At 36.7% G+C, this 25,398-nt stretch overlaps 1 protein-coding gene across 14 annotated transcripts in view; it reads left to right on the top strand.

Moving 5' to 3' along the window:
- Window positions 1–25,398, top strand: part of DLG2 (discs large MAGUK scaffold protein 2) — a 1,856,054-nt gene that overhangs the window by 1,418,228 nt on the left and 412,428 nt on the right. For 10 of the 14 annotated variants that reach the window (XM_081064693.1, XM_081064709.1, XM_081064702.1 and 7 more), the window contains one exon: window positions 2,922–3,077. The exons of the other annotated variants lie outside the window; for them this stretch is intronic. In XM_081064693.1, the coding sequence (XP_080920819.1) occupies window positions 2,922–3,077 (156 nt within the window). The remainder of the gene's footprint in view (window positions 1–2,921; window positions 3,078–25,398) is intronic. 14 annotated transcript variants of the gene reach the window in all.

The raw sequence follows: 25,398 nt of genomic DNA, 5'->3' as shown, positions 1-25,398 counted from the left end.
GTTTTTAATACTTTGCTTATTCTCCGTTCCTCCCTGCTCTTTTTCTCCCTCAATCAGTTCAGGAAGCATTGATTGAGCATCTCTTATACATTAGGGGACACTTTGGGGGCTGGAGCTACAGAAACACGGACTGTGCCCTCTCTGAGTTTGTCACCGACACTTCCTGGATCTCTGCTCAGGCACGTGGCTACCACTTGCAGCCTCTGGAGTCTTGCTTCCCCAATGGGTTCGAACAGCCTTGTATCCTGGCCTGCTCTTTACTTTCCCAGTCAAGCTTACTCTTTCTGGGTCCAGGGCCCAGTCTGCCAGATAGTTCTTCCATTTAAATTTATATCTTTCTTTTTTTATTGTTAGTTTCATGTGTACAGAACAAGATAATAATTAGACATTTACACACCTCACAAAGTGATAACCCCAACAAGTCTAGTACCCGTCTGACATCGTGCGTGCGTAGCTATTACAATATCATTGACTATACTCCTTATGCTGTGCTTTTCATCCTGTACTATATATACAGAGGGTACCAAATACATGTATACACATTTTAAGAAAGGAAAACAAAAACTGTATTAAAAAAAATTTGTAATATAATGAATGACGCTAGCATTCATTTGATTAACGCCATCTTTTGAGCAAATGTCGTGCTACCCTAATTCTATTGCTGCCGTAATTCAGTTCAACTTCTCTGATGATTAGTGATGTTGAGCATCTTTTCATGTGTCTATTAAGTATCTGTATGTCCTCTTTGGAAAAATCTCAGTTCAAGTCCTCTGCCCATTTTTTTAATTGGGTTGTTCGTTTTTTTTGGTGATCAGTTGTATGAGGTTTTTATAAAGTTTGGATATTAACCCCTTATCAGATGTGTCACTGGCAAATGGCTTCTCCTATTCAGTAGGATGTCTTTGTTTTGTTGATGGTTTCCTTTTCTGTGAAAAAAACGTTAGTTTGATGTGATCCCATTTGATTATTCTTTTGTTTGTTTTCCTTGCCCTAGGAAACATATCAGTTAAAATATTACTGAGGGTAATGCCTGCGAGTTTACTTCCTATATTTTCTTCTAGGAGTTTTATGGTTTTAGGTCTTCCATTTAAGTTTTTAATCCATTTTGAGTTTATTCTCGTATATGGTATAAGAAAGTGGACCAGTTTCATTTTTTCGCATGTATCTGTCCAGTTTTCCCAGCACCATTTATTGAATAGACTGTTTTTACCCCAATGTAAATTCTCACTTCCTTTGTCATACATTAAATGATGATATAGGGATGGGTTTATTTCTGGGCTCTCTATTCTGTTCCATTGATCTGTATGTCTGTTTTTATGCTAATATCATGCTGTTTTGATTTCTATGGCCTTGTAGTTAGTTTGATATCAGATAGTGTGATGCCTCCAGTTTTGTTCTTTTTTTCTCAGGATTCCCATGGCTATTTGGGGTTTTTATGGTTTCATGTAAATTTTAAGCTCTTGTGTTCTAGTTCCGTGAAAAATGCGATTGTTATTTTGATAGGGATTGCATTGAATCTGTAGATTGCTTTGGGTAGTTAAATTTATATCTTTCAATTATTATCTTAAAAGGAAGATATTGATAGCAATTTCAGACCATATATTAAAAATAGGGAATAGACCTGTGAGGTGTTTTTCTTTTGTTTTTGTTTTTTGTTGTTGCTTTATTTTTTTTGCCAAGGACTTTGCAGTACATGGATCTTTGACAGAAAAAAAAAATTATGGGTAAAATTTGTCTCAACATACTATATATGATTGTAAGTAATAACTATAAAAATGTTGCTATTTTAGATAATGTTTCAGTATCCCTAGATTAATTCATTTAATAGAAATTTTACTAAAATGACTATTGTCTTTGTAGAAAATTCTCTGAATCAGTTGTTAGGTGACAAACTATAAATAAATATTTAGAGGAACCACTAAAATTATATAAGCTATTAGAATCCTAGGTAAGGCCAACACCTTCCCAAAACATGCAATATAAATGTGGGAAGTTGTATTCCTATATTTGTTTCATAATTCGATAAATGTCCTCATAAAATTTATGGTGTAACAGTGGCAATAATAAATTAGACGAAACAAACAATAAAGGTATTTCATGCTGAGAAAAAAAAATATGAAGCAGAATAGGTGCTGTGAAAAATAACAGGGTGTTCTGGCCAAGGTGGTCAGAGAATGCCTCTGTGATGTTCACATTTAAGATGAGACTAAAGTTTAAAAAGGAACCATGGAATATAATCAATAATGTTGTAAAGATTTTGTAGGATGTTAGATGGGCATTTGTCTTATTAGGGAGACCACTTCATGGATGGCGTAGATGCCTGACCACTGTGCTGTACACCTGAAGCTGAAGCTGAATAATACTGAATGTCCACTATAATTATAATTATATATATATATATATATATATATATATATATATATATATATATATATATATATGGTCACTGGATGTGCAGTACAGCATAGGGAATACAGTCGATGGAATTGTAACAGCTCTATACGATGTCAGAGGGGTAGTAGGTTGGGGGAAGGGGACTATCACTTTGTGAGCGGTGTAAATGTCTAACTATTATATTGTTTTGTATACCTGAAACTAATAAAATAAAAAGAAGCCATGTCAGAGGATCCCACAGTTTGGCATTTCAGATTGGATATCCAAAAAGGCATGGCATTTATAGGTTGATTATGACTCTGTTGAGGTATTTGGCATATGAATTTCAGTCATGCCAAATGTGCGCTGAAGTTCTAATTTCTAACCAGAGATCCTGTTTCCTAAAAAGACCCTTAACGCAGGCCTAATGAAGCCCATAACACTGTTTTGGGTCTTTACTTGTGCATATGGTGAAATGCTACTAGTTGCACAGTGGTCCAGTGTGTGTGCTAACCACGCATCTCTTTCTCTTCCTCTTGTATCACCAGGCCTCCGGAACCTGTTTACAGCACTGTGAACAAACTGTGTGATAAGCCTCCTTCTCCCAGGCACTATTCCCCTGTTGAGTGTGACAAAAGCTTCCTTCTCTCAGCTCCCTACCCCCACTACCACCTAGGCCTGCTCCCTGACTCTGAGATGACCAGGTACTGCATGCGCTTCCTCACTTCATCTTCTCAAAATGCATGTGCTTCCACAATGATGAATGGGGAGAATCCTCCTCTGCTCACTTCTCTTGCACTTGACATCTTCCTCAAATTGGAGAGATGTCCTGCTGCCTTGGTGCAATGGCAGACATTAAGAACATTGCCCCATTTTTTCCCCCTGGTGTTTTCATAGCGCACTCAGACATAACCACATGATGCTCCACATGTTCTTGGTCCCCTGCATTTTTAATGAGCTGTTAATTATATTTTTCCAAAATAATTAATTTTGGAATTTAATTAGTACTATTTCCCTTAGAAGAATGAATGAACATTTATTGAGTACATGTTTGGATAATATTTAATAAGCACTTCCTACGTTGCAGGTATAACATAGCCTAAGAAATATGTACTATTATCACCATTTAATGTTTTAACTAAGGTATTAAATTAATGCTATAATTTAACTGACTCCTTCAGGTATTAAACAACTTGTCCAAAAACTACATAAGTAGATGGTTCTATCTTACCACAAAGAATATAATCTTTACAGTATGTTAGCAAGCTAAGTGATTACATATGTTCTCTTATTTAGTTATTCCCATATTTTATATATATAAAGGTCAATGAAGTTAGATTATCGTTCTTAGTACTATATTACCAAAAAAATGTAGATTCCAGATTTGACCTTAGAATGCTGAGTCTTTCTACAACTTTATAAACAAATTATTCTAAATCTAAAAGTTGGACTTAGTTTTGCATTCATATTCTAACGCATATGTATGGTAATAATAAAACCCCATCTTCACATAGTAAACGAAATCAGAGAGAGAGGGGAGTAAGAAAAAGAGAATCTAGTGTTCCATAAGGTAGTTCCAATTCAGTTTAAATTGAGAGCTCGCAATTGTAATGTTCCTAGATATAATGGGATGCTTAATATAGTTATATTTTCAGATAGAATATCTTTATATGTCTTCATAATATTGATAGAGCTGAGAAAATATAGATTTTAGAATGATTCAAAGGGAAAATGACTATATCAAGAGAGTTCCCTTAGAACGTTGTCTCTACTTTTTGATATTTCCAAATAATAAGTTTTGAAGTCAATTACTGACTTCTCTAGGGAGTTAAATAACACATTTTAAACTATATCTAACATTTCTAGAAATAAATGAGAAGGCATATCTTTGGTTATTAATTAGTTGGGGCATTTTCACTCAATTTGTAATAATTAAACCCTAATAACATTTGAAATTCCTTGTAAATATTAATTAAATCCTCCTATATTTTTAACAAATCATAAAAAACTATTTTTTATACAGTGAACTCTATGATTTTGAAGAGAGCAATCTCACCATAGCCATAGGGAAGTGAGAAGGTGCACACACCTGCAGGAACCACTTTCTAGTATTTTTCGCATCTGTAGGCTGCTAAGTAAAGGCAGCTCACCATTACTGAGCTTTCTCTGTGCCAGGGATTTTGTTAAGCACTTCTCATGAATTATTTCTTTTAACCTTGACAGTCACCTTGTAAGGTAGATGGTGTCACTGTCTTCAATTTACAAATAAAATCGAGGCTTGAGAAGTTACCTGATGTGCCCGTGATCATCCACTGATAAGTGACAGGGCTGGGATTCACACCCAGGGGACCATTAGCACCCACATGAGCACAGACATGATGGCAGAGATGTCTTTGCTTGCTTGAAAAATTCCCCACCCATTTCTCTTTTTATTTTCTTTCTCTGTTTTTATCCTGCCTTCTCATCTCCTTTCTTCTGGCTCAGTGTCAATGATTTTGTTTTGTTTTTGTTTTGTTTTGTTTTTGTTAACCTGTGCTCTTTTATGATAAACATAAAAGTTACATTTCTTCCATTCCACTAGGGATTTTGATGCATCCCTCCTTAAAACTCACCAAAAACAATAAGCAGATGATAGAATCGACAATTTGGGTGAGCCCACCAGATATGATTCCTTTTAGTCCACTTTCTGTAATCTGTAATATGAAGGGTTTACTTTTTAATTTTATTTTTCCAAAATTAAAAATTTATAGTATAATGTTCATATGTCCTTTTTTAAATTAAACACCTTCAGCAATCCAGAATACATCAGTTCCCAACCCCAACCCTCCATCCCACCTTTGGGAATTTTATTTTCTATTCTAATTGTGTTCCCTTCTTTTTCCCTTTTTTTTTCTTCCTTTTTTCATATTTTATCCTTCATTGCTAGAAAAAGAAATCATACAGGCACACACACACACACACACACACACACACACACACACATTTTAGTGGTATTTTTTACCAATACACTGATACTGTAATTCTTGATTTCACCCCACTTTGTTCCCCTTTCACACTTTCTCAATTCAGTAAATGGCACATACATTTAGCCTATTATCCAAGCCAAGAACTTGAGAATTATATTGTTCTCCTTCACACCCATCATCCAATTATCTTTAACTCTCGTTAATTCTACCTCCAAAATGGACTTCAAGTCTATTTATTCTGCTCTACTTCTATTTCAACCAGTGTAAGCCAAGCCTCCATCATCTCCCATCTACAATAGCCTCCTAATGGGTCTCACCACTTCCCCGTCATCCTCCTGGTTTATACTCAGTGCAGCCAAAGTGGTCTGTAAAAGTACAGATCAGATCTCTGTCTCTGCTGTTGCATTGGTATAAAATGCAAAATCATTAACATAGCATCCTAGCTATGCATGATCCCACCCCTGCCTGCCTCTTAAACATCTTCCCTTTGCTGACCACACTGTTTACATTCACACAATGTACTAAATCTCTTCCTGCCTCAAGCGCTTCACACATGCTCCTTCCTCAAACTGAAAAGCTCCTACACTTCGCCTGGTTAACTTCTGGTCATCTTAGATCTAAGCTTAAATTGTACTTCCTCAGAGAACCTCCCTGAAAGAGAAAATTTGGTCCATTATTGTATTACCTCATTTTTCGTAAGATGCAAGCAATTTATTATTGTACATTTATTTATGTGATTTTTAAACTAAATGTCTCACTCTGTGCTGTAAGCTCAGTGAATGGAATTGTGTCTATTTTGCACACTGCAATACCCTTAACACTTAGCATAGTGCCTGGCACAGCACGAGCTCAGAATTATTGAGTAACTAAATAAACATGGAAATAAAATCATCGGCAGACAAGCAGACAGATAGCTGTTCTAGGAACAGGTCATGTTCAAGCTGTGCTTTACTCAGTTCTTAGTAGGTACATAAAACAACTCCAGAAATTGATGAATCCATGCGTAAAAATGAAAACAATAGACTAGAGCTCACTTTGTGTATTGCACTTTCACCTTATGGTATCTTGTTCGTCAGTGTCCATGTTATAGATTCACTAGGTAACAGTTCTTCACGAAGACTGAACCATTCCTTTCAGAGGTTATTTATTTCCTCTCCAATGGGAAATATCTCTCTGAGCAGATGTTTCTTGAAATTTGGCCAATAATTTAACAAATAAGTTCAAGGAGTCTAGTTCCATTGATGACACCATCACTTGCTTTTTCCACTGTGACCTTAAATAACTTAGACAATCTCAGAGATAGGTGAGAACTTAGATAGACAAACCCTTATTCAACTCTAGTAATGATAAGGAACCCAATCCACTGTCTTCATGGTTCCACGTCTTACTTCTACTCTTGGTAAAACAAAAGTATTTTGGAAGATATTCTGCCCTGAAAAGGATATGATACGAACATAGCTATCAATCCATTCAACCAAGATTTATCAAGCACTGACAAAGTGCAAGATACTATATTAGGACAACTTTTTACAAAGGTGTAAACTGAAAAAGCCAACCAAAAAACATAAGAAAGGTTAAAGAAATGCCTAACCTTACATTGCAATGTGTGGTAGTATGTTTTTTTTCAGGGCATTTGGAATATCCTAGTCTATTTCAGAAGCACACACATACCGTGTTGCCCCAAAAATAAGACCTACCCCAAAAATAAACCTCAGTTAAGATCGTCAGCCAGATGGACGCATTTAGTACGTTATGATGATGTTCCAGAAAATGACATGACTGTGTTTGAATAAATGTAGATTGTTGTACATGAAAAAAATAAGACATCCCCTGAAAATATACCCTAATGTGTCTTTTGGAGCAAAAATTAATATAAGACCCAGTCTTATTTTCGGAGAAATATGGTATGAGAGCCAGTCCTATTTTTGGGGAAACACAGTAATGCTACAGCAATTACTATCACAGATTAGGATATGAGCTACCTCTGTGCAAATGACATGTGAAACCACTTATACACCAGCTTAATCCCAAATCAGCATTCAGGAGAATGGAGGCCAGTCAACAGAAGCTAGGAGAATCAATCATCTGTATTCTCTGCATTTCAGTGAGAATATCCAAATTCTCAACTCTTTGAATCGATCGCAAACATCCAGGGATGAATTAGTTGTACACACAATTTACTTCTGTCACATAATCTAAAAGAACACAGAGAAATTGCAAATTTTTCTTCGGAAAGCGCTCGGAATTACTTGGCGAAGTGCCAGCTCCTGAGGCTACAGATTATATTTTGAGTAATTGACTTTTCAGATCTTGCAAAAGCAAGAAATGGGCAGAGCCTGGATTCAAACTAACATTTGGAGTTCCATGAAACACAATTGGGATTACTGTGGGGCTCCTGTTTCTTTTTGTTGTTTTTGTTTTTGTTTTGTTTTGTTTTTAAGGTAGTTTTTGATGTTCTAATTGGTTTTCTACTTTGGGAGAATGGTAAATTATTCACCTTTTGATATTCCTAGGGCAAGGGGAACACTATTCTGGTTTGTTTTCTCAACATGCATGGCATATTGTCATTGATCCTTTTACATAGCTTGTCTTAATTATTGTTATTTTGAGATAAACCAGATGAAGGCTAATCAAAATATGTCGGCAGATTTGGGATAGGAAATCTGGATTCTGAAGTATTATGGGATCATGAAACATCTTCACTCGTTGGAGAGTATAGATTTCAACTAGGTATGAGGCATGATCCTGGATGCCAGGGATTCAAAGGTGAATGAGGTGTGGTTCTTCCCCTTACACAGTTCAAAGACATGTGAATGAAGTATTCATGACTGTGGGTTGTGATATGTATCTGCCAAAGGCTCTCCGTTTCTCCAGTGCACCTGATTTCTAGGTAACTAAAGTCAGACTAGTGTAAGAAGTAGTGATGGAAGCCCACATGATCTTAGGCTGTCCCTTCTGCAGAGGTTTGAACATACATTCAGTAATGTCCCCACAAATTGTTTCATCAATTCCTAATCATTTATAAGAAGCATTGTTTATGGGATTTACCCTTACCTTCCCATAGGTCCATCTGCTAGTATATCCACAGAGCTCAGCATCCAGTAAAATTCACTCCCTTGGTAGAAATCCTAAAGTTGGCAGCCTCAAGCCATTGCCAGTTTTGGGACAGAGAGAGATCTTTATCTCACAAGACCTCAGCCATTTGGTCTGGTGGTCTGTCTTTGGCAAGTGTTCTCTGCTTGCAAGATAATAGAAAAGTTATCTGCGCCTTTAATGTTTTCACTGTCTTGAAGTCTATAAATCCAAAATCAAACATAAGATCTAGACATAATAATGCTGTAAGAGAAGTACATGTGAGTCTCTAAAGATAAACAGAGGAGGAATCAGACAACTCTGCCTGTTTATCTGAAAGTTTTCAGAGAGACACTGAGCTCATCAGTTGGATGAGGGAAGAAATGTGTTCCCCGTAAAAGGAATAGCACAGTTAATCCTCGTGGTGTATAAAGCACATGCATGCTGGAGCTCCCAGGAGTTCTGTGGGGTTCAAGATTATTGAGTGGATGATAAAGTTGGAGACGCGGCCAGCTGCAGATCACAAAGAGCCTTACTTGCTAAGCTGAGGGTTTGGGACATTATGCTGTAAGCAGTGAAGAGCTGTTGAAGAGTTTTAAAGCTGAGCAAAAACACAATTCAATTTGTGTTTTTAGAAAGATCACTGTCAGCTCTGTGAAGACTAGTTAGCATGTTCATTACAGTGGAAATCCTGAAGACCTAAACTGAAGCGGTGGAGATAGAGAGATGAATGGATCCAGAATTATTTATCAAGTGGAACGTGGGGTACCTAGTGATTGATTCAAGGGAAAAAATGTTCTGGCTTGGGGTAGTCACTACGTAGCAATGCTCTCAGAGACAATGAGCATTCTTGTCCACAATAAATGTACTTAAACATAGAACTCTGTAAAAGGAAACTCAACAGAAGGAAATAGAGGCAAAGTATATTAGAAGTTCTCTTGTTTGAGATGATGGCAATCTGATATCATAGAAGAGACAAGGGATTGTGTCCAGACGCTCTAGGTTTGAGGCCATTCTTTGGCCCCACAGATCACAAACATTTAGCTAAGCACCTCATCTCCCTCAGAGCTTCAACTCACTCGTCAGGAAAGGGAGGGAAATAATCCTATCTGTACTGTTTTCTTCATAGGATTGCTGTGAGGATCAAAGCAAATGGAGCAAATGAATTTTCCTCTATTCACTGTCCACATTAGTTATTATTGTTTCCATGTGCTTATTGTATTTTAAAGCCTTGAGCTTGTGTATATTTATTTTTTGTGCTATCACAAATCAGGTGAAAAATTTTTATCAGCACAGGTAAATCCCCTGAGAGCATAAGAAAGCTACTGATGCAAATTTCTTCTATCATTTTTAGCAGCAATCCTTCTCGTCAGGATAGGCAAAGTCATGTATTTTCCATTGTATTAATACCTTTATAAGCTCCCTGTAAAAAGTAACATGTTTCTAAAGCCATATGTGAGACTTCATACTTCTAGAGGTAATTTTCTTTCTTATCTACTTATGTAGCAGTATTTCTATCCTACATGTAACTTTGTAGGGATGTAGACAAAATAAGTTACTCGGTGCAGCACTGATAAGTAGCTAGCATTTTACATATCTACCTTATTGTTTCTAATAATCCCGACAACTCTACAATGTGTGGGTTTTCAGCTAGCAAGAGGAGGGTCCAGGACTCTAACCAGGACGCCCACACCCAGCTCCTGCTCGGATGGAACCTAAGCCCTCTCTGGCCCGCATACCACAGGGCAGTTCCTCACTCAGTCTTCCAAGTCTTAAAGCCATAGTGCTGGGAATCTCTGGACCTGAAAGAGAAATTGAGCCCTGTTCACACAATTTCAACTGAGAAATAGCACCATTAAGAAGAGAAAGAAGGTACTTAACAAATCATTGACCTTCTTACGCCTTTAAAAAGTCGACATACTCTTAAAGAATCCTTAATTCCATTGTTAATTAAAACTGGGAGAGGAAACCCCCTGGACCTGGCTCACAAGGCACAGCTTCTTCCCAAGTGTATGCAGCAGTTTCTTCAAAGGCCTTCACTGCCTGTTTGAAGTCGGTGAGCCCTAAACCCAACTTGAATTAAGGAAAATAAGGAGAGATTAATTGACTCCCACAGAGTCACAGAGGCCACTCTAGCCATATTCCCTTTTATAGCCTCTTTTCTGTGCAACTGATATATGCAAGGATTAACACTGAAGGAAACACCTCCTGCTTTGAAATTAATGCATTCTCTATGCAGATACCTTTTATCAACATATGCTATTTACTGTTGCCCTTGCCCTTCACTTTATATATATATTAGGGTGATGTTTTTTCGTTAACAATTCAAGATTTTTTAAAAGCACATTTAAATTTGCATTGTATAGTTAAAGAAACAAGGAAGACAGGGAACTCAACCCCTCTCAAAAGCTCTCATTTACTCTTCACAACAACCCTGGGAGGTAGGTTGAGTGTGGGAGGCTCAAAGAGCTGTAAAATGAACTCAGATTGGTCTTATTCCAAAATTCCTGTTCTGTGATATTCAAATAACTCCTTGTGATGAAACATTCTAAATTTAATTGATTTGTTTATAAAAAAAAAAAAGAGCCAGAGTACTTAATCTACCTGAGATATTACGAATATATTTTCTTAATTTTAACATATCTTTTTTTGTGTTTTGAGAGCAATTTTTATATTTACTTTAGTAACCATTATATTATTAGGTAGCAGTAAAAAAAACTGAAGAATAAGCATAATTTCAAAAGCAATCCTCTATGGAGACAAAGTAGCTGTGAGAAAATGCTATGCAAAGTCACTATAGCAACAAATGCAGGAACTCAGAATCAAGACAGTGTGTTAGACCATAACACCCACCACATAGATATTAAGACCTCTAACATGGATTGAGTGCTTTTACGTGCGAGGGGCTGTTCCAAACTTTTATATGTATTAACTTATTTTATCCTCACATTGTTAGCTCTGGTCATTCCAATTTTATAGAAAACATTCAGTACATAGTTTAACAATGGGATGAGATAGTTGAAATTGAGTACATCAGGACTTAACTGCTGATTTCACGAGAGCAAGATCTTTGTTTGTTTTACTTACTGTTGTGTTCCCTGTTCCCAAAATGGTTCCTGGCGTGTGGTATTAATAGTAATAGTGACAATAATGATGGTGATGATGATAATAAAGGAGGAGGTGAAGAAGAAAACAATCACTATCATTTATATAATCTTATTACCTGCCAGGCCGTACTTTCCACCAACTAGCTCATTAATCCCAACAGCGACCCAGAAAGGTGTTTGTTGTTATTATTACCCCATTTTGCAAGTGAAGATATTGGGGTCTGAAGAGGTTAAGTGGTCACACTGATAGGATTAGAATCTAAGCAGGCTGGTACCAGAATCGGTGTTTTTTTTAATGTGCTGAATGAAAATTTATTGAATGTTATTCTTGTCACACATAGCACTCCTCAAGTATTAGGATTGTGCTTGATAAGAAAGTACCTCATTTAACTATAGTCAAATTTAGATAGATGATAGATAGATAGACAGGTAGATAGATAGATAGATAGATAGATAGATAGATAGATAGATAGATAGATGATAGATAGATAGATGATAGATAGATAGATAGATAGATAGATAGATAGATAGATAGATAGATAGATAGAAAGATGATAAATAGACAGTGAATATATGGTTACAAATCTTGACTCTAGAATCAGAGTGTTAGGGTTAGAATCCTGACTCCACACCTCCTAGTTCTGTAAACTTCAGCAGAAGCTAACTACTCTGAGCTTCTGTATCTTCACCTGTACAATAGCAGTAATTGTAGTATCCATCTCATGAGGTTGCTATAAGGATTTAATGAGATTATATATAAAGTGCTAAAAGCAATGCCTAATAAATATGAAGTGCCCTGCTAACATTAGCTAGTGTGTGTGTGTGTGTGTGTGTGTGTGTGTGTGTGTGTAGTAAATGATATATTGTGACTCCCTAAATAGAGATTTCAGGCTGAGGTGGGAATGAATTTTTATTGAAAGACTATTATAACAGGCTGTTTTCATTCATGGCCTGATGTGTGAATCCAATGAATTGTAAAGGGAGATGAATGTTAGGGTTGGCAGTATGGGAGGAAGGGCTGTCTGTGCAAGACTACATACATTTATATAGAGATCTAAGTATTTAAAAATGTAGATTGTTTTGACTGAAGGATCAAAATTTACCTCTCAGAGCAGAGAAAGTAAATCTTTAATTTCAGCTCTGTTAATTCACTTCTGTAGACTTTAAGCTCATACAAAGTTGAAAGGATCCCTAGAACAGGGCTTTTAAAGTCAGCAGGATGTGTGTTAAATTAAATACTAAAATCCAAGATCAGTCTATTCCAGAGAAAATGAATACATTAGAGGATAAAGAGGAATTTTACAGTTTACTGTAAAAGAGGAAAGGGTATACTGGACCTAGCTAACCCAGACAGAGCCTGTGTCCGAACAAAACAAAACAAAACAAAACAAAAAATATCTTCCTTTCTTCTGGATGAAGGATAAAATGTGACAGGACCCAAATGTGACATGGTAAACAGAGTCCAGGCTGGATTTCAGTCCTAGCTCATTCCTTTGGCCAACTGTTCTTGTGAACAACTTGCCTAAAAGAATGGATTAGCCCAGATTGAGAATGGGGATGGTGGTAAGAAATGAGAATCTTATTTCTCTTTGCTGTTATCATCTCTCACAAATTCATTCTAATGTTCTGCTTGCTTTTTTATTTCTCTGACATAATTATGAGGATATTATCTGTCAACCTTATAGGTTTAAAATTAACTAGAAGCTAATACAGGTTCAGAGATGAATGACATCCTAGAAATAATTTAATCCAAACTTTATGGGTTCCAGATGAGAAACCTGTCACTCAAACCAAATATGTATTAAATGTCTATCGTGTGGTGGATACTTCTGGGAGTACACAACCCAGGCATAATTGAACTCTATTTTCAGGAAGTTTAGGGATCATTGGCCCCAGAGGGTTTGTGTTTGTTTGTTTGTTTGTTTGTTTGTTTGTTTGTTTGATGGCTATAAGTGACATCTATTGGTAATGTAAAAAAAAAAGTCTAGAAATTTATTATGGGTTGTATTTTTCAAATACATGTGAATTTTACTCATCTTTCAGCCTTATTTATTTTAGATTCTCCTGATTTTTCCCAGATATTACAGCTATCAATTTGTATACATTGGTCTCTAGGCATTCAGACCTTTTTCTTTTTTTTCTAAAGATTTCTATTAAAATATAGCTAACATACAATATTATATTAGTTTCAGGTGTACATCATAGTTGTTCAATAGTACCCACATCATACTATGCAGAGTTATTACCATATTATTGGTTATATTCCCTATGCTAAAGACGTGATCACCATGGTAAGTCCGACAATCACCTGACACTGTACCACACTATCACAATATCATTGACTGTATTTCCTAGGCTCTCTATTCATATTACATCCCCAAGACTTATTTGTTTTATACCTGGAACTTTGAACCTTTTATTCTTCATCTTTCCCTTTTCTAAAATTTTTCAATTAGCGTTGACATTCAATATTATTTTATATTAGCTTTAGGTGTAGAGCATAGTGGTTAGACAGTTACATAATTTAGGAAGCGATCCCCCTGACTAGTATAGTACAAACCTGGCATTATACATAGTTATTGCCATATTATTGACTGTATTTCCTATGCTGTAGTTTACAACCCCATGACTATTTTGTAACAACCAATTTGTACTTCTTAATCCCTTCACCTTTTTCACACTGTCCCCAAATCCCTCCCATATATCACCCCGATAAATCTAGTCCCCATCTGACACCATAGATAGTTATTACAATATTATTGGCTCTATTCCTATGCTATACCTCACATCCCCATGACTATTGTGTAACAACCAATTTCTACTTCTTAACCCCTTCCACTTTTTCACCCACTTCACCAACCCCCTCCCATCTGGCAACAAAATGTTCTCTGTATCTGAGTTTTGTTTCTGTTGTTTTATTTGTTTATTTTGTTCTTTAGATTCGACTTATAAGTGAAATCATATGACATTTGTATTTTGCTGTCTGACTTCCTACATTCAGCCCAATACCCTCTAGGTCCATCCATGTTGTTGCAAATGACAAGATTTCATTCTTTTTTTGTGGCTGAGTAATATTCCATGGTATATATGCACCACCTCTTCTTTATCCATACATCCATGCAGGGACACGCAGGTTGCCTTCATATCTTGGCTATTGTAAATAATGTTGCAATGAACATATAGATGAGCATGTTTCCTCAAAGGAGCATTTTGAGTTTCTTTTCATAAATACCCCAAAGTGGGATTACTAGGTCCTTCTTTGTCTCTTGTTATAGTCTTTATTTTAAAGTCTATTTTGTCTGGTATAAGTATTGCTACCCCAGTTTTTGTTTGTTTATTTGTTTCCATTTTCATAAAATATCTTTTTCCATCCCTTTATTTTCAGTCTTCAGTGTTTCTTTTGATCTGAAGTGAGTCCCTTATAGACAGCATATGTAAGGATCTTGTTTTCTTATCCATTCAGTCCCCCCCATCTTTTGATTGGATCATTTAATCCATTTACATTGAAAGTAATTGTTGGTAGGTATGGGTTATTACTATTTTATTATTCATATTTTTGATTTTTGATTTTTTTTTTTCATTTTAAAGGAGTCCCTCTAACATTTCTTGTAGTGCTAGTTTGGTACTTATGAACTCCTTTAGCTTTTTCTTGTCCTGAAATCTCTTTATCTGTTCTTCAATTCTAAATGATAGCTTTGATGGATAGAGTAATCTTGGTTGTAGGTCCTTACTTTTCATCACTTTGAATATTCCCTGCCAATCCCTTCTGACCTGCAAAATTTCTGTTGAGAAAACAGCTGACAGTCTTATGGGAGCTCCCTTGTAGGTAATTAACTGCTTTTCTCTTGTTGCTTTTAAGATTCTTTCTTTGTCTTTAACCTGTTGCACTGTAATTGTGATGTGTCTTGGTGTGGGCCAATTTGGGTTCATTTTGTTCGGGACTCTGTGCTTTCTGGGCTTATATATCTATTTCCTTTGCTAGATTAAGAAATTTTCCATCATTATTTCTTCAAATATGTTTTTAATTCCGTGCTCTCTCTCTTCTCCTTCTGATACCCCTATATTGTGAATGTTGGTACAATTGATGTTGTTCCAGAGGCCCCTTAAACTGGCCTCAATTTTTTGATTACTTCTTCTATTTGCTGTTCTGAATAGGTATTTTCTACTACCTTATCTTCTAAATCACTGATTCTTTCCTCTGCTTCATCTAATCGACTGTTGAGTACTTGTAATATATTCTTCATTTTCGTTATTGTATTCTTTATTTCTGATTGGTTCTTTTTCATGTTTTCTAGTTCCATTTTTTTATGTTTCCTACCTCTTTGTTGAAGTTTTCCCTGAGACATTGAGTGTCCTTATAACCAGTTTTTGGAACTCTGCATCTGGCAGATTACTTGTCTCCATTTTTGTTTAGGTCTTTTTCTGGAGCTCTGTTCTGTTTATTTGGGAAATGTTTCTTTGTCTCCCCACTTTAGCTGCCTCTTTGTGTTTGTTTCTATGTATTAGTAGGGCTGCTATGTCTCAGTCTTAGTAGAGTGGCCTTATGTAGTAGGTGTGCTGTGGGGTTCAGTAGCACAGTCTTCCTGGTCAAATGTTCCATGCACTCTAGGTGTGTCCCTTGTGTGGGTTGTGTGTGCCCTCCTCTTGTAGTTAAGCCTTGGTTGCTATTTGCACTTTAATGGAAGGGATTGGCCGTAGAGCTCTTTGGTGGTGAGGACTGGCTGTAATTACAGTGGAGGAATTATGGTGCAGGGGCTGATCCTACAGAGCAGGAGCTGCCTCAGCAGGGCTTTGTTGTCTGCCCAATCTGCCCCTTGGGTGTGTTGTCCTTGGAGGTGGCTGGGTGATACTCTAGCTCATTTCAAAGCTGACCACTGGGTGTGCCACTTGTTCTGTGTCTCTACTCCTCCTACCAGTCTCAAGATGGTTTCTTCTGCATGTCCTTAGTTGTAGGGCTTCAGTTCAGCAAGATTTTAGGAGATTCTCAACGATGGTTGTTTTGTAGTTTACTTGTAATTTTGATGTGATCATGAGAAAAAGTAAGCATGGTGTTTACCTACTGTGCCATCTTGACAGGAACCCACTTCCTTGAGTGTGTAATTCACTCTGCCTGACTCCTTCATCTCTTCCTCCCATCACTGAAGCTAAAATTAGATTAGACCTTGGATCTTTTCATGTGAAATCTGAAGGTCAAGTGAAAGCCCAGATTTTTTTCCATCTCTCCCCACTTTCACATGATGAGTTACTTGATAAGTTCTTACTGTTCTGCTGTCATTGGAATCTGTGTTCCTTGTAGGTAGGCCTTAGGCTACACTAGGCATGAGGAAAGAAGCTGTGGGCAACAAAAGGGTCTCTGATCAGATTTCTGAAAGTTATAATTGCTGGAATTCTGAGACCCCCTCCTTTGCAGGGTCCCTTGGTGACTTCCATGTTGTCCTGGGCAAACATAGCCACCTCTTATAATACAACCTTTTCCTATTGTTTCCCCATAGGACTCCCCTCACTTATAACAAATTACTTAGTTTTCTCACTTTTGTCACTGTTCCAACCCCTTAAATGTTATTTCAAAGGTACATATCTTCATTTTCCACTGTTTTCCACCCTGTCATTCCATGTCGAGACCATACTTCTAGGAGCTGGGCGAATGTCTGGCAGGGGCAAGATCAGAAGGCTTTCATTTCAACACTAGACTGCTACTCCACAATCAGAAATCTCATGTTAGAACACTGACATCCTTTTGATTAGTACCACGTGGGGTGTGTGGTCAGCTGGGTCCTTTACCCCCAGGCAAGGACTGCTGTCTTCCCCATTTCTCCTTTTACCTTCCATAGCAGCTCTGTTTTTCTCCCTAACAAATTGCCTGCCTTGGTTTTCATGTGGGAACCTTTTCCTCTGGGGTCCTTGGGAGCCATAAAATCAGCCTCTAATCCAGACTTTTTTCACAGCAGAGAAAAAAAAGACACACAGACTTTTCTTTGTTGAACAGCATTAATATTTAGTTTCTGGAGCATCAAACCTTTCTCAGAAAATGACCTACTCTTTAAAACTCCTAAGTTAAAAAATTACAACAGGATGGATGAGAATAGTGGCATGGGAAATCAGGATAAGTATTGGGGAATGCCTTATCCAGTGATACTTCAGGCAGTTGCTAGCATCCAATTGGTCAGAGTTCCTATAAACCTCTGGACAAAGATATATAAATCACAGTTCTACAATACTACTTGTATTTCCTACATCCTCATCTAACCATATAGTGCTGGTTTCTTCTCTCCTTCTTTCTAAAAGGCCTCCTGATTAATCCTATGTCCTTGCTGTACTGCTCCATGAGAACTCTCCCATGGAATGTCAGTGTTAGAGAGGACTCCTTCTCTCTGGATAATCGTTTACCCTTATTCTCTGGGGAGAAGGTGATGCATACAGTTTTCTCTGGAACTTCTGAGTTAGGCCGCAAAAATAGATTTTCTTCATCCTTCCTAATATGCATTGTAACAGGTGATGTCTACTTTTTGTTAAAGTCTGTTTCATTTGCACTCACCATGTGCCAATGCCAGATACTCTGGAGAAGTCACATCAGATGTAGAATCCTCAAATATGTCTTAGAGGGGTTGGGTCATTGTAATGTGCCCAGCTAGACTTTCAACGGTGGGATCAAGTTCCATAGCAAGGAAACCCCTCAGGAACTCTGACTGACCCTGTGAAGGGTGATAAAATAAAAATTAATTCAACAAACAGAAGATTGAAAAAAAACAGATTAAGACATGCAAAAGGACTTTAGTTACTCTGAAAGTTTGCTTAGCATGCTAAGTATATGTCAGTGCTTGGCAAGATGAAGGTAATTATCATTCCCTTTCTCTAATGTTTCTTTTACCAACTATAAAGAAAAAGAAAGGGAAAGAAACATTTGTTGCAAATAAGCCCAATGCTAATAGTATATCCTCTGGGCCCTAAGTTTCATTAAATCATTGAATGCTTGATCAGAAAGGGTTAGAGAAGATTACACACAAATACTTTTTTTTAATTGAGAAAATAAGTCTAGTAAAGTTAAGAGACTTAAAATCACACGAACACACAAGTAGTTTTTGGTTTGAATCAGTTTTTGGTTGAATCAGTCAGTGCTTTTTCTTCCAGCTTGTAATTTTAATAGAATCTTCCAGAATGTTTCATGCTAAGAAGGGTTACATAACATAGACCAACCCTGGAAGGAAACAGAACTGTTACCTCAGGATAACACTGTTTATCTCAGGGGAGTATGATTGGAATGGAGAAATAAATTATTTTTTACTTCATACAGAATTCCCCATTTAGTCTCAGCAGTTTCACTGCTTAGGTATAAACCCAAGAAAATACAAATGTATGTTCACACAAAACTTGTATACAAATGTTCGTAACAGCACTTTTCATAATAGCCAAAAAGTGGAAACAATCCAAATACCCAACAACTGATGAATGGATAAATAGTATGTGGTATATCCATACAATGTAATAATATTTAACCAAAAAAAAGGAATGAAGTAGTGATACATGCTACAGTTTATATGAACTTTGAAAACATGCTAAGTAAAAAAAAAAATCACAAAGGGACGCATATTTCTGATTCCATATATATGACATATCCATAACAGGCAAATCTATAGTGTCAGAAAACAGAGTAGTGATTACTTAGGCTAGATAGGGAAGTGGCAGGAATTGAGAATGACTGTTAATGGGTATGGAATTCCTTTTTGGGGTTATGAAAATGTTATAAAATTAGATTGTAATGATGGTTGCACAACTCTTAATATACTAAAAGCCACTGAACAATACACTTTAAATGGGTAAATTTATGATATGTGAATTATATCTCAATGATGCTGTTAAAAATTCCCCTTTAAAAGTTAAATAATTCATGTAGCAACAATGGAACTAAAATTATGTCCTTATGGCATTAAATGTTCCAATAAAACTAATAGAAAAGCCATTTAAAAGTTTAGATGATTTTTCTACCCTATGACAGATTATTCAAAAAGTAAATTAGTCAGAGGATTTAGTGGTCTTTAGACTTTTGGCCTTTTTTATAGGGCACTCGCTCTCATGTACTGTGTACTAATTTTTGTTAGGTATTCTACAAATACAATCACTCTTAATAAATCTAAATGTAGGTATTTTTATTCCTACTTTACTGATAAAACTAATAGCTAGCAGAGCTGAAATTTAAACCCAGTTCCATTTTCTTTTACTATACCACAACCATCATCCTATTCTATAAAAATAATCTTTAAAACAAACTCTCCTTCCCAGCTAGACGAATTGTCTACACTCTCTCCGTTTTCTTTGTCCTATTCACTTTTCAGAGCACTGCAGCCCAAGTTCTGCCCCCACCCTCCACAGAAATTGTTTTCAACGAAAATCACCAAGATTCTTTGTTTCTAAATCAGGTGGAAACCTGTTAGTCCTTATCATATTTTATCTTTCTCTACACTTACCTCCATTGCTTGCTCCTTTCTGAATTTTTTTATTTATTATTATTTCAATCCCACTTCCAGGCTCATGATTCTCCTTGCACCTCTGACTTTCTTTGCTGTCTTTTCCTCCTCATCTCTCTTTGTCCATTTTACACAGGGATACATTCTTCTCCACACACTCTCTCTAGTACTCGTAGACTACGTCCATGTCCACAGATTTGGTTCCCATCTATCTGCTTATGTCTTCCATCTCTATATTTGCAACCAGATCTTTCCTTGACTCCAGACTCACATTTAGATACCTACTGAGCATCTATCCTCACATGCCCTAAGGCACATCAGAAAGCATACTCATCATCTTTATCCTTCAGGTTGTTGTCTCCAGTTATATCCGCTGTCTTTATGGCCGTTAAAAGTATGGTGTAGTATTTAAGAGCATGTGCTTGGGTTCAAATTCTGGCTGTATTCCTCACTAACTGGGTGATCTCTCTGTGTCTTAGTTTGCTTATCCATAAAATGGGAATAACAGAAATATCCATCTCACAGAGTCATTATGAGGATTAGCAAGTTTACATGTAGAAAGTGCCTGCCACTTAATCCTTCTGTGGTTATGGCAGCAAGACATTTTCCTAGATTCCTCTGACTGATTCACCTTAACTTGATCTCTAAGTATCCTATCAATATATCTAATATCTCTTGAATAATTTCTCTGCAGTCTTTCTATGTTACCTCCACTCTAGATCCAATATCCAATCGTTGCTTATCTGAAGTACCTACTCACTGGTCTCCACCACAAGCCCCTCTGTCCATTCTCCATACTATGGTCCAGGTGGAGTCTTCTAAAGTACACATCTGGTTTGTACCTGCCCTGACTAATCAATCCTCTGCTTCCCACATCACCTGCCTTTCATTCAAATCAGTTCTCCTTTCAGTTCCCAGGGAAAAACAACAGTCTCCCTAAGCTTCAGGTTCTTGCTCGTGCTTCGTCCATTCTTAAACTCCCACTCTTTAAATAAGCACACACACACACATAACATTCACCTGGCTGTCCCATCTATGAATCTCTTCACCTAGGTAACTGCTAATAAGCCCAGAAAGTGTATCTTCTGTGGTACCATCAGAAACCCCTGCATGATGCTCTCAGCTTTGGTGAGGGGCCCTCCTATTTCCTTATGAACGTATGGAACTCAGCCTATTATATTATTATTTGGTTTCCTTGTCTGTCTCATCAACTAGGTGGAGTTCCTTTAACTCAGGAACTACGTTTTAATCATTTCTGGTATGCCCGGTACTCAGAAATGTACCTGGCAAATATTAACTCTTCATTAAAAAAAAGCCAATAAAATTATTTAAACATTATTAAATATTATTGTGATAGGCTCTGTGCTTTGCATAGGGAACACAAAGAAATATTAGGCATAGCCCTTTCCTGTGGGGACACAATCCAGTAGAAGAGACCACAGTAGACAGAAAAATAATTAGAATTCTATGCAATAAATGCTGTAATCGAGAGCATATGTTGAGAAGGTATCTAGAAAGAAATGTATTAATTTATTAACATGATTAAAATGAAAGAGAAGTTAAGGCATATACATACATACACACACACACACTCAGTGATGCTCAGAAGTCTGCAGGATGTTAACTAATAGGGTCAATGGTTACATTCAATTTGATATGAACTAGAAAAGTCTCTCTTGGATATAACCACACCCCTCCCTGCTTTATTCTTTCCACTATTTAAATTGCCTTGTTAAGCTATTCCCCAATCATTCACAAAGCCAGACACACTATAAAACTATAACACTATAAAACAGTTTATTCTACATAATTCCAGCATTTTGGGATATTTTCTCAGTTAGTGTTTTCCCAAATTCAAGTCCATAGGCTGCTGCTGGTTCATGGCCTAATTTCTACTGGTCTGGGGCAAAATGCGGGAAAAGACGGACTTTGCAGTGTATACATACAGGCATTAGTAATAGTTTGCCTGGGACAAAAGCCTTCCTGAGATTATAATCTCCCTGTATTTTCAGTGTTAAACATATTTTATTGTATGAAATTTTGATAATAGAGAGTAAATATTGTATTGATAGCATTAATTTTAAAAATATGAGTAATGGCTTTCTCTCCAGAATGGTGTATTTAAATTGTTTCTGTATGTCACTGTATATATACCCTTGGCACAGCTCCTGGTCACTAAGTCAGCCAACACACTTTGCTGTGCCTCTGTTTAGTACCCTCATCTACAATTTATCTATGGTAGGCACTGTGTTTGAATAGCTGGTTGGTTCTCGCTTGCAGTTTTGCCTGTGGACCCTCCCTTTCCAAAATCTCTTGTATCTAGACTTTGCAGCCTATAGGCCAGAAACACTGGATGTCCAAATAAGGTGAATCTTAGTTATGACAACCCAGTCATGAACTTGATAATTGGCATACGTATAAGTCATCATCGATAATGTTACTTTCATGTAACTTTTCAGTTTTTATGATATGTCATTGACAACTTTTCACATCTCTTAGATTAAAAAAGTGAAATTCACACAGTTCAATTGACAGTTTTATTTTTCTTTCTCTTTTACTATATAGTTCTGGTACATAATTGCCTTGATGTGCTGTCAGCCCCCCAGCAAATGATGTTATCTAAATGCAAAATACGATTGCCGTTTTTGCTTTTGTGCTTTGTTTGTCGCTATTTTAATAATTCTTTCCTCTTTTTACTGCTCTAAACTGCTTATCTTATAACCTTGGGGGTGGAAATTAACAAGTTATCAGTATAAATTTCAAAACTCCAAAATAAGGAAACGCATTTTATAATTGCACTGTCCAAAGCAACTCTGGTTTTTCCCTTAGAAACAGGCATAAAGAGTATCATTTTATTCCCTGAGGATTTTTTGCTCTAAATTGATCCCTCAGCGTTTCAGTTGATTGAGGACTCGATGCTAGCCTTATGAGAGAACATTTTTTGTAGCTTTGATCCTGTTAGATAGAAAAGTAAAGTGATTTAATAAGTCTATATTATTAAATATTATGAAGTTAACATGTGGGAAACGAGTTGAGAATTACAGTGGCAACAGGGGCCAGCAATTGCATGTGAAGTGGATGGATAATTGTGCTGTAAAACTAGCTTTCTTAAATGTTACCCGTCAACACTGTATGCAGAGTAGCTAGTCTGAAATACAAAGGAAAAATCCCACTCATAAAAAAAAGAAAACAAAAAAAAAAAAACGAAAGAATAAAATCTTAGTTCACAAAAACGTTCAATCTAAGACAAGGTGCGGAGGAACAGAAAATTATCGATTTAGCCTCTCAATTTTGCTAAGACGAAGCTATAACCTAGAGAAAATAACAGTGGTATTGAGGTTAGTGCAAAAGTAATTGTGGGTTTTGCAGTTATTTTTAACCTTTTAAACCGCAAATACTTTTGCACCACCGAATAAAAGCAAAATAGAATTCTAAGAGAATTTTTTCACATCAGTCCTGCATCTTTGTTTGAAATTGTTATTAATTGACTTCTCAATTCAGGAAGGTCTCTCTGGTGCCACTTTCATTTCTGTGATCCTTCCTTTTGTATCTCCTCCCATCCTAAGTTGGGCTGTTTTCTTCCTTCTTCTGTGATTTTTCCCAATTCTACTATTACGCCAAAATCCATCTCAAGCATTTGCCATTGGTGTGCATTCTTCTTTCAAACCTCCCACCTGTGTGCCTCCCTGCCTTCTCTGAACTTCTATTGTGGTTTTTTCCACTATAAGTCAAATTCTCATTACTTGATTTAAGATCGTCTTATGTTATTTACAAATCATTCATTTCTGTAGCCTTGTCTTAATAACTATATTGTAAACTTCTTGAATAAGAAACCCTTGATATTAAAATTTTAATGTCTTTCAAACCCTAGAACAGTGTCAAATACATGGTAGGGACTCAGATACTCAATGTTTTATCTTCAGTAATCATTGCTGCGTGGATAGCTGGCAGGGGGGTCAACAGCAACTGAAATGTGCTATCAAGGTATCTGTATGGAAAACCAGATTTTGCTTGAAAGTACAGTTAAAATCACTGTACTTTGCCCCTGAGTAATCATTCGTCGCACCAAATGAAACAACACAGAAAACAAGTTCCCCATGAGACATCCAGGACTTGTTGTTCACTCGATGGTCATGTTCCATAGCACTTGACCCCTTTCATAGGAGAAAAGTTAAACCTTAGTGAAGACACTGACCACTAACCAAATATTTTGTTTTAGTTCCAAAGTGGTCAGCTGAGAGTTTAGCATGTGTCTTTTTGACAACACTAATAATGTTCTGCCTTAAAACCAGACTTCTCTTATGTCATAGCATAGCATTTGTGTACTTTTACAATGCCCATTCACTTCTCCAATAGTCCATTACAGTGCTCAAGAGCTGCAGTTCTTCTGCAGTGTGGACACATTTTCTGTTCAGCATTTCAAGGTAGCCTGCATTCCACTTTACTCAGTTGACTTCCTCTCTTGGGTTTATTACTGAATTGTTCATTTAATTTAATGACTAACAAAGGATTCAGATAAAATTATTTGTCCCGATTTTAGAACCTAGCATAATTAGTCACCTCTCCCACATCTTCAGGTAGCAAATTTAATTAGACTTTCCAGTGGATCACTCTGTAGAGCACGAACAGGACATGGAGACACTGAGGTTGCTTCCCTGGGACAGAGGAAGATTCTCCCCAGCCTTTCTTGATATTGACCTGTATCAAATGTTTCAGATAAAGATTGGACTAGAAGATAACACTGTAAGATATTCAAAACCTTGTGCAACATTATCCCCAATGATCAAAGTCCTTTTCCCTCAACTAGTAATCTTTTAATGAAACATGACTGTTAGTGACCATTTCAGTTTCTCAGGTGGTCCAGCATAAGTCTCTTCTCATTCAGATATTTCTTATCTCCTGTTTTCTTTTCATCATAAATTTGAAATTGATATCAGTAATTCTTTGTTGTACAACAACCCATACTTTAGAGAGATTTTCTTCTCACTTTTTACCACCCCATAATGTGACTTTCCAGATTTTCCCAAGAGGATTCTGCTTTCTTATTAGTCACCAAATTGAATATGAGTGAGACAATAATTTACATTGTCAGTCTCAATGCTACAAGGCTAGCCTGCGATGCTACTCAGGTTACTTCCAGGGATTATTAAACTCATTCCTCTGATGCATTACTATTTGTGAGCACCTTGCAGCTGGATGGAGTCAGAAAGGATTAAACTGAAAGGAATCCCAGAAATTATGTGTTTAGTACTCTGCATTGAATAAAAGGGAATAGTCTCAGGAAGGGAAAATGGCTTGCCTGAGGTATGTAACAACTCAGTAATAGATGTCCTACTAGGAGAAAAGTCTTGTTTTCACTTCACTTGTCATTCTAGTACTCTACACTAGAATCTTTGACTACTGTGTCACATAAAGCCC

Source organism: Rhinolophus hipposideros, assembly GCF_964194185.1.
Source record: "Rhinolophus hipposideros genome assembly, chromosome: 10".
Lineage (NCBI taxonomy): Eukaryota > Metazoa > Chordata > Mammalia > Chiroptera > Rhinolophidae > Rhinolophus > Rhinolophus hipposideros.
The sequence above is the reverse complement of the archived record's forward strand: the minus strand, read 5'-3'. Positions and strand labels throughout refer to the sequence as shown.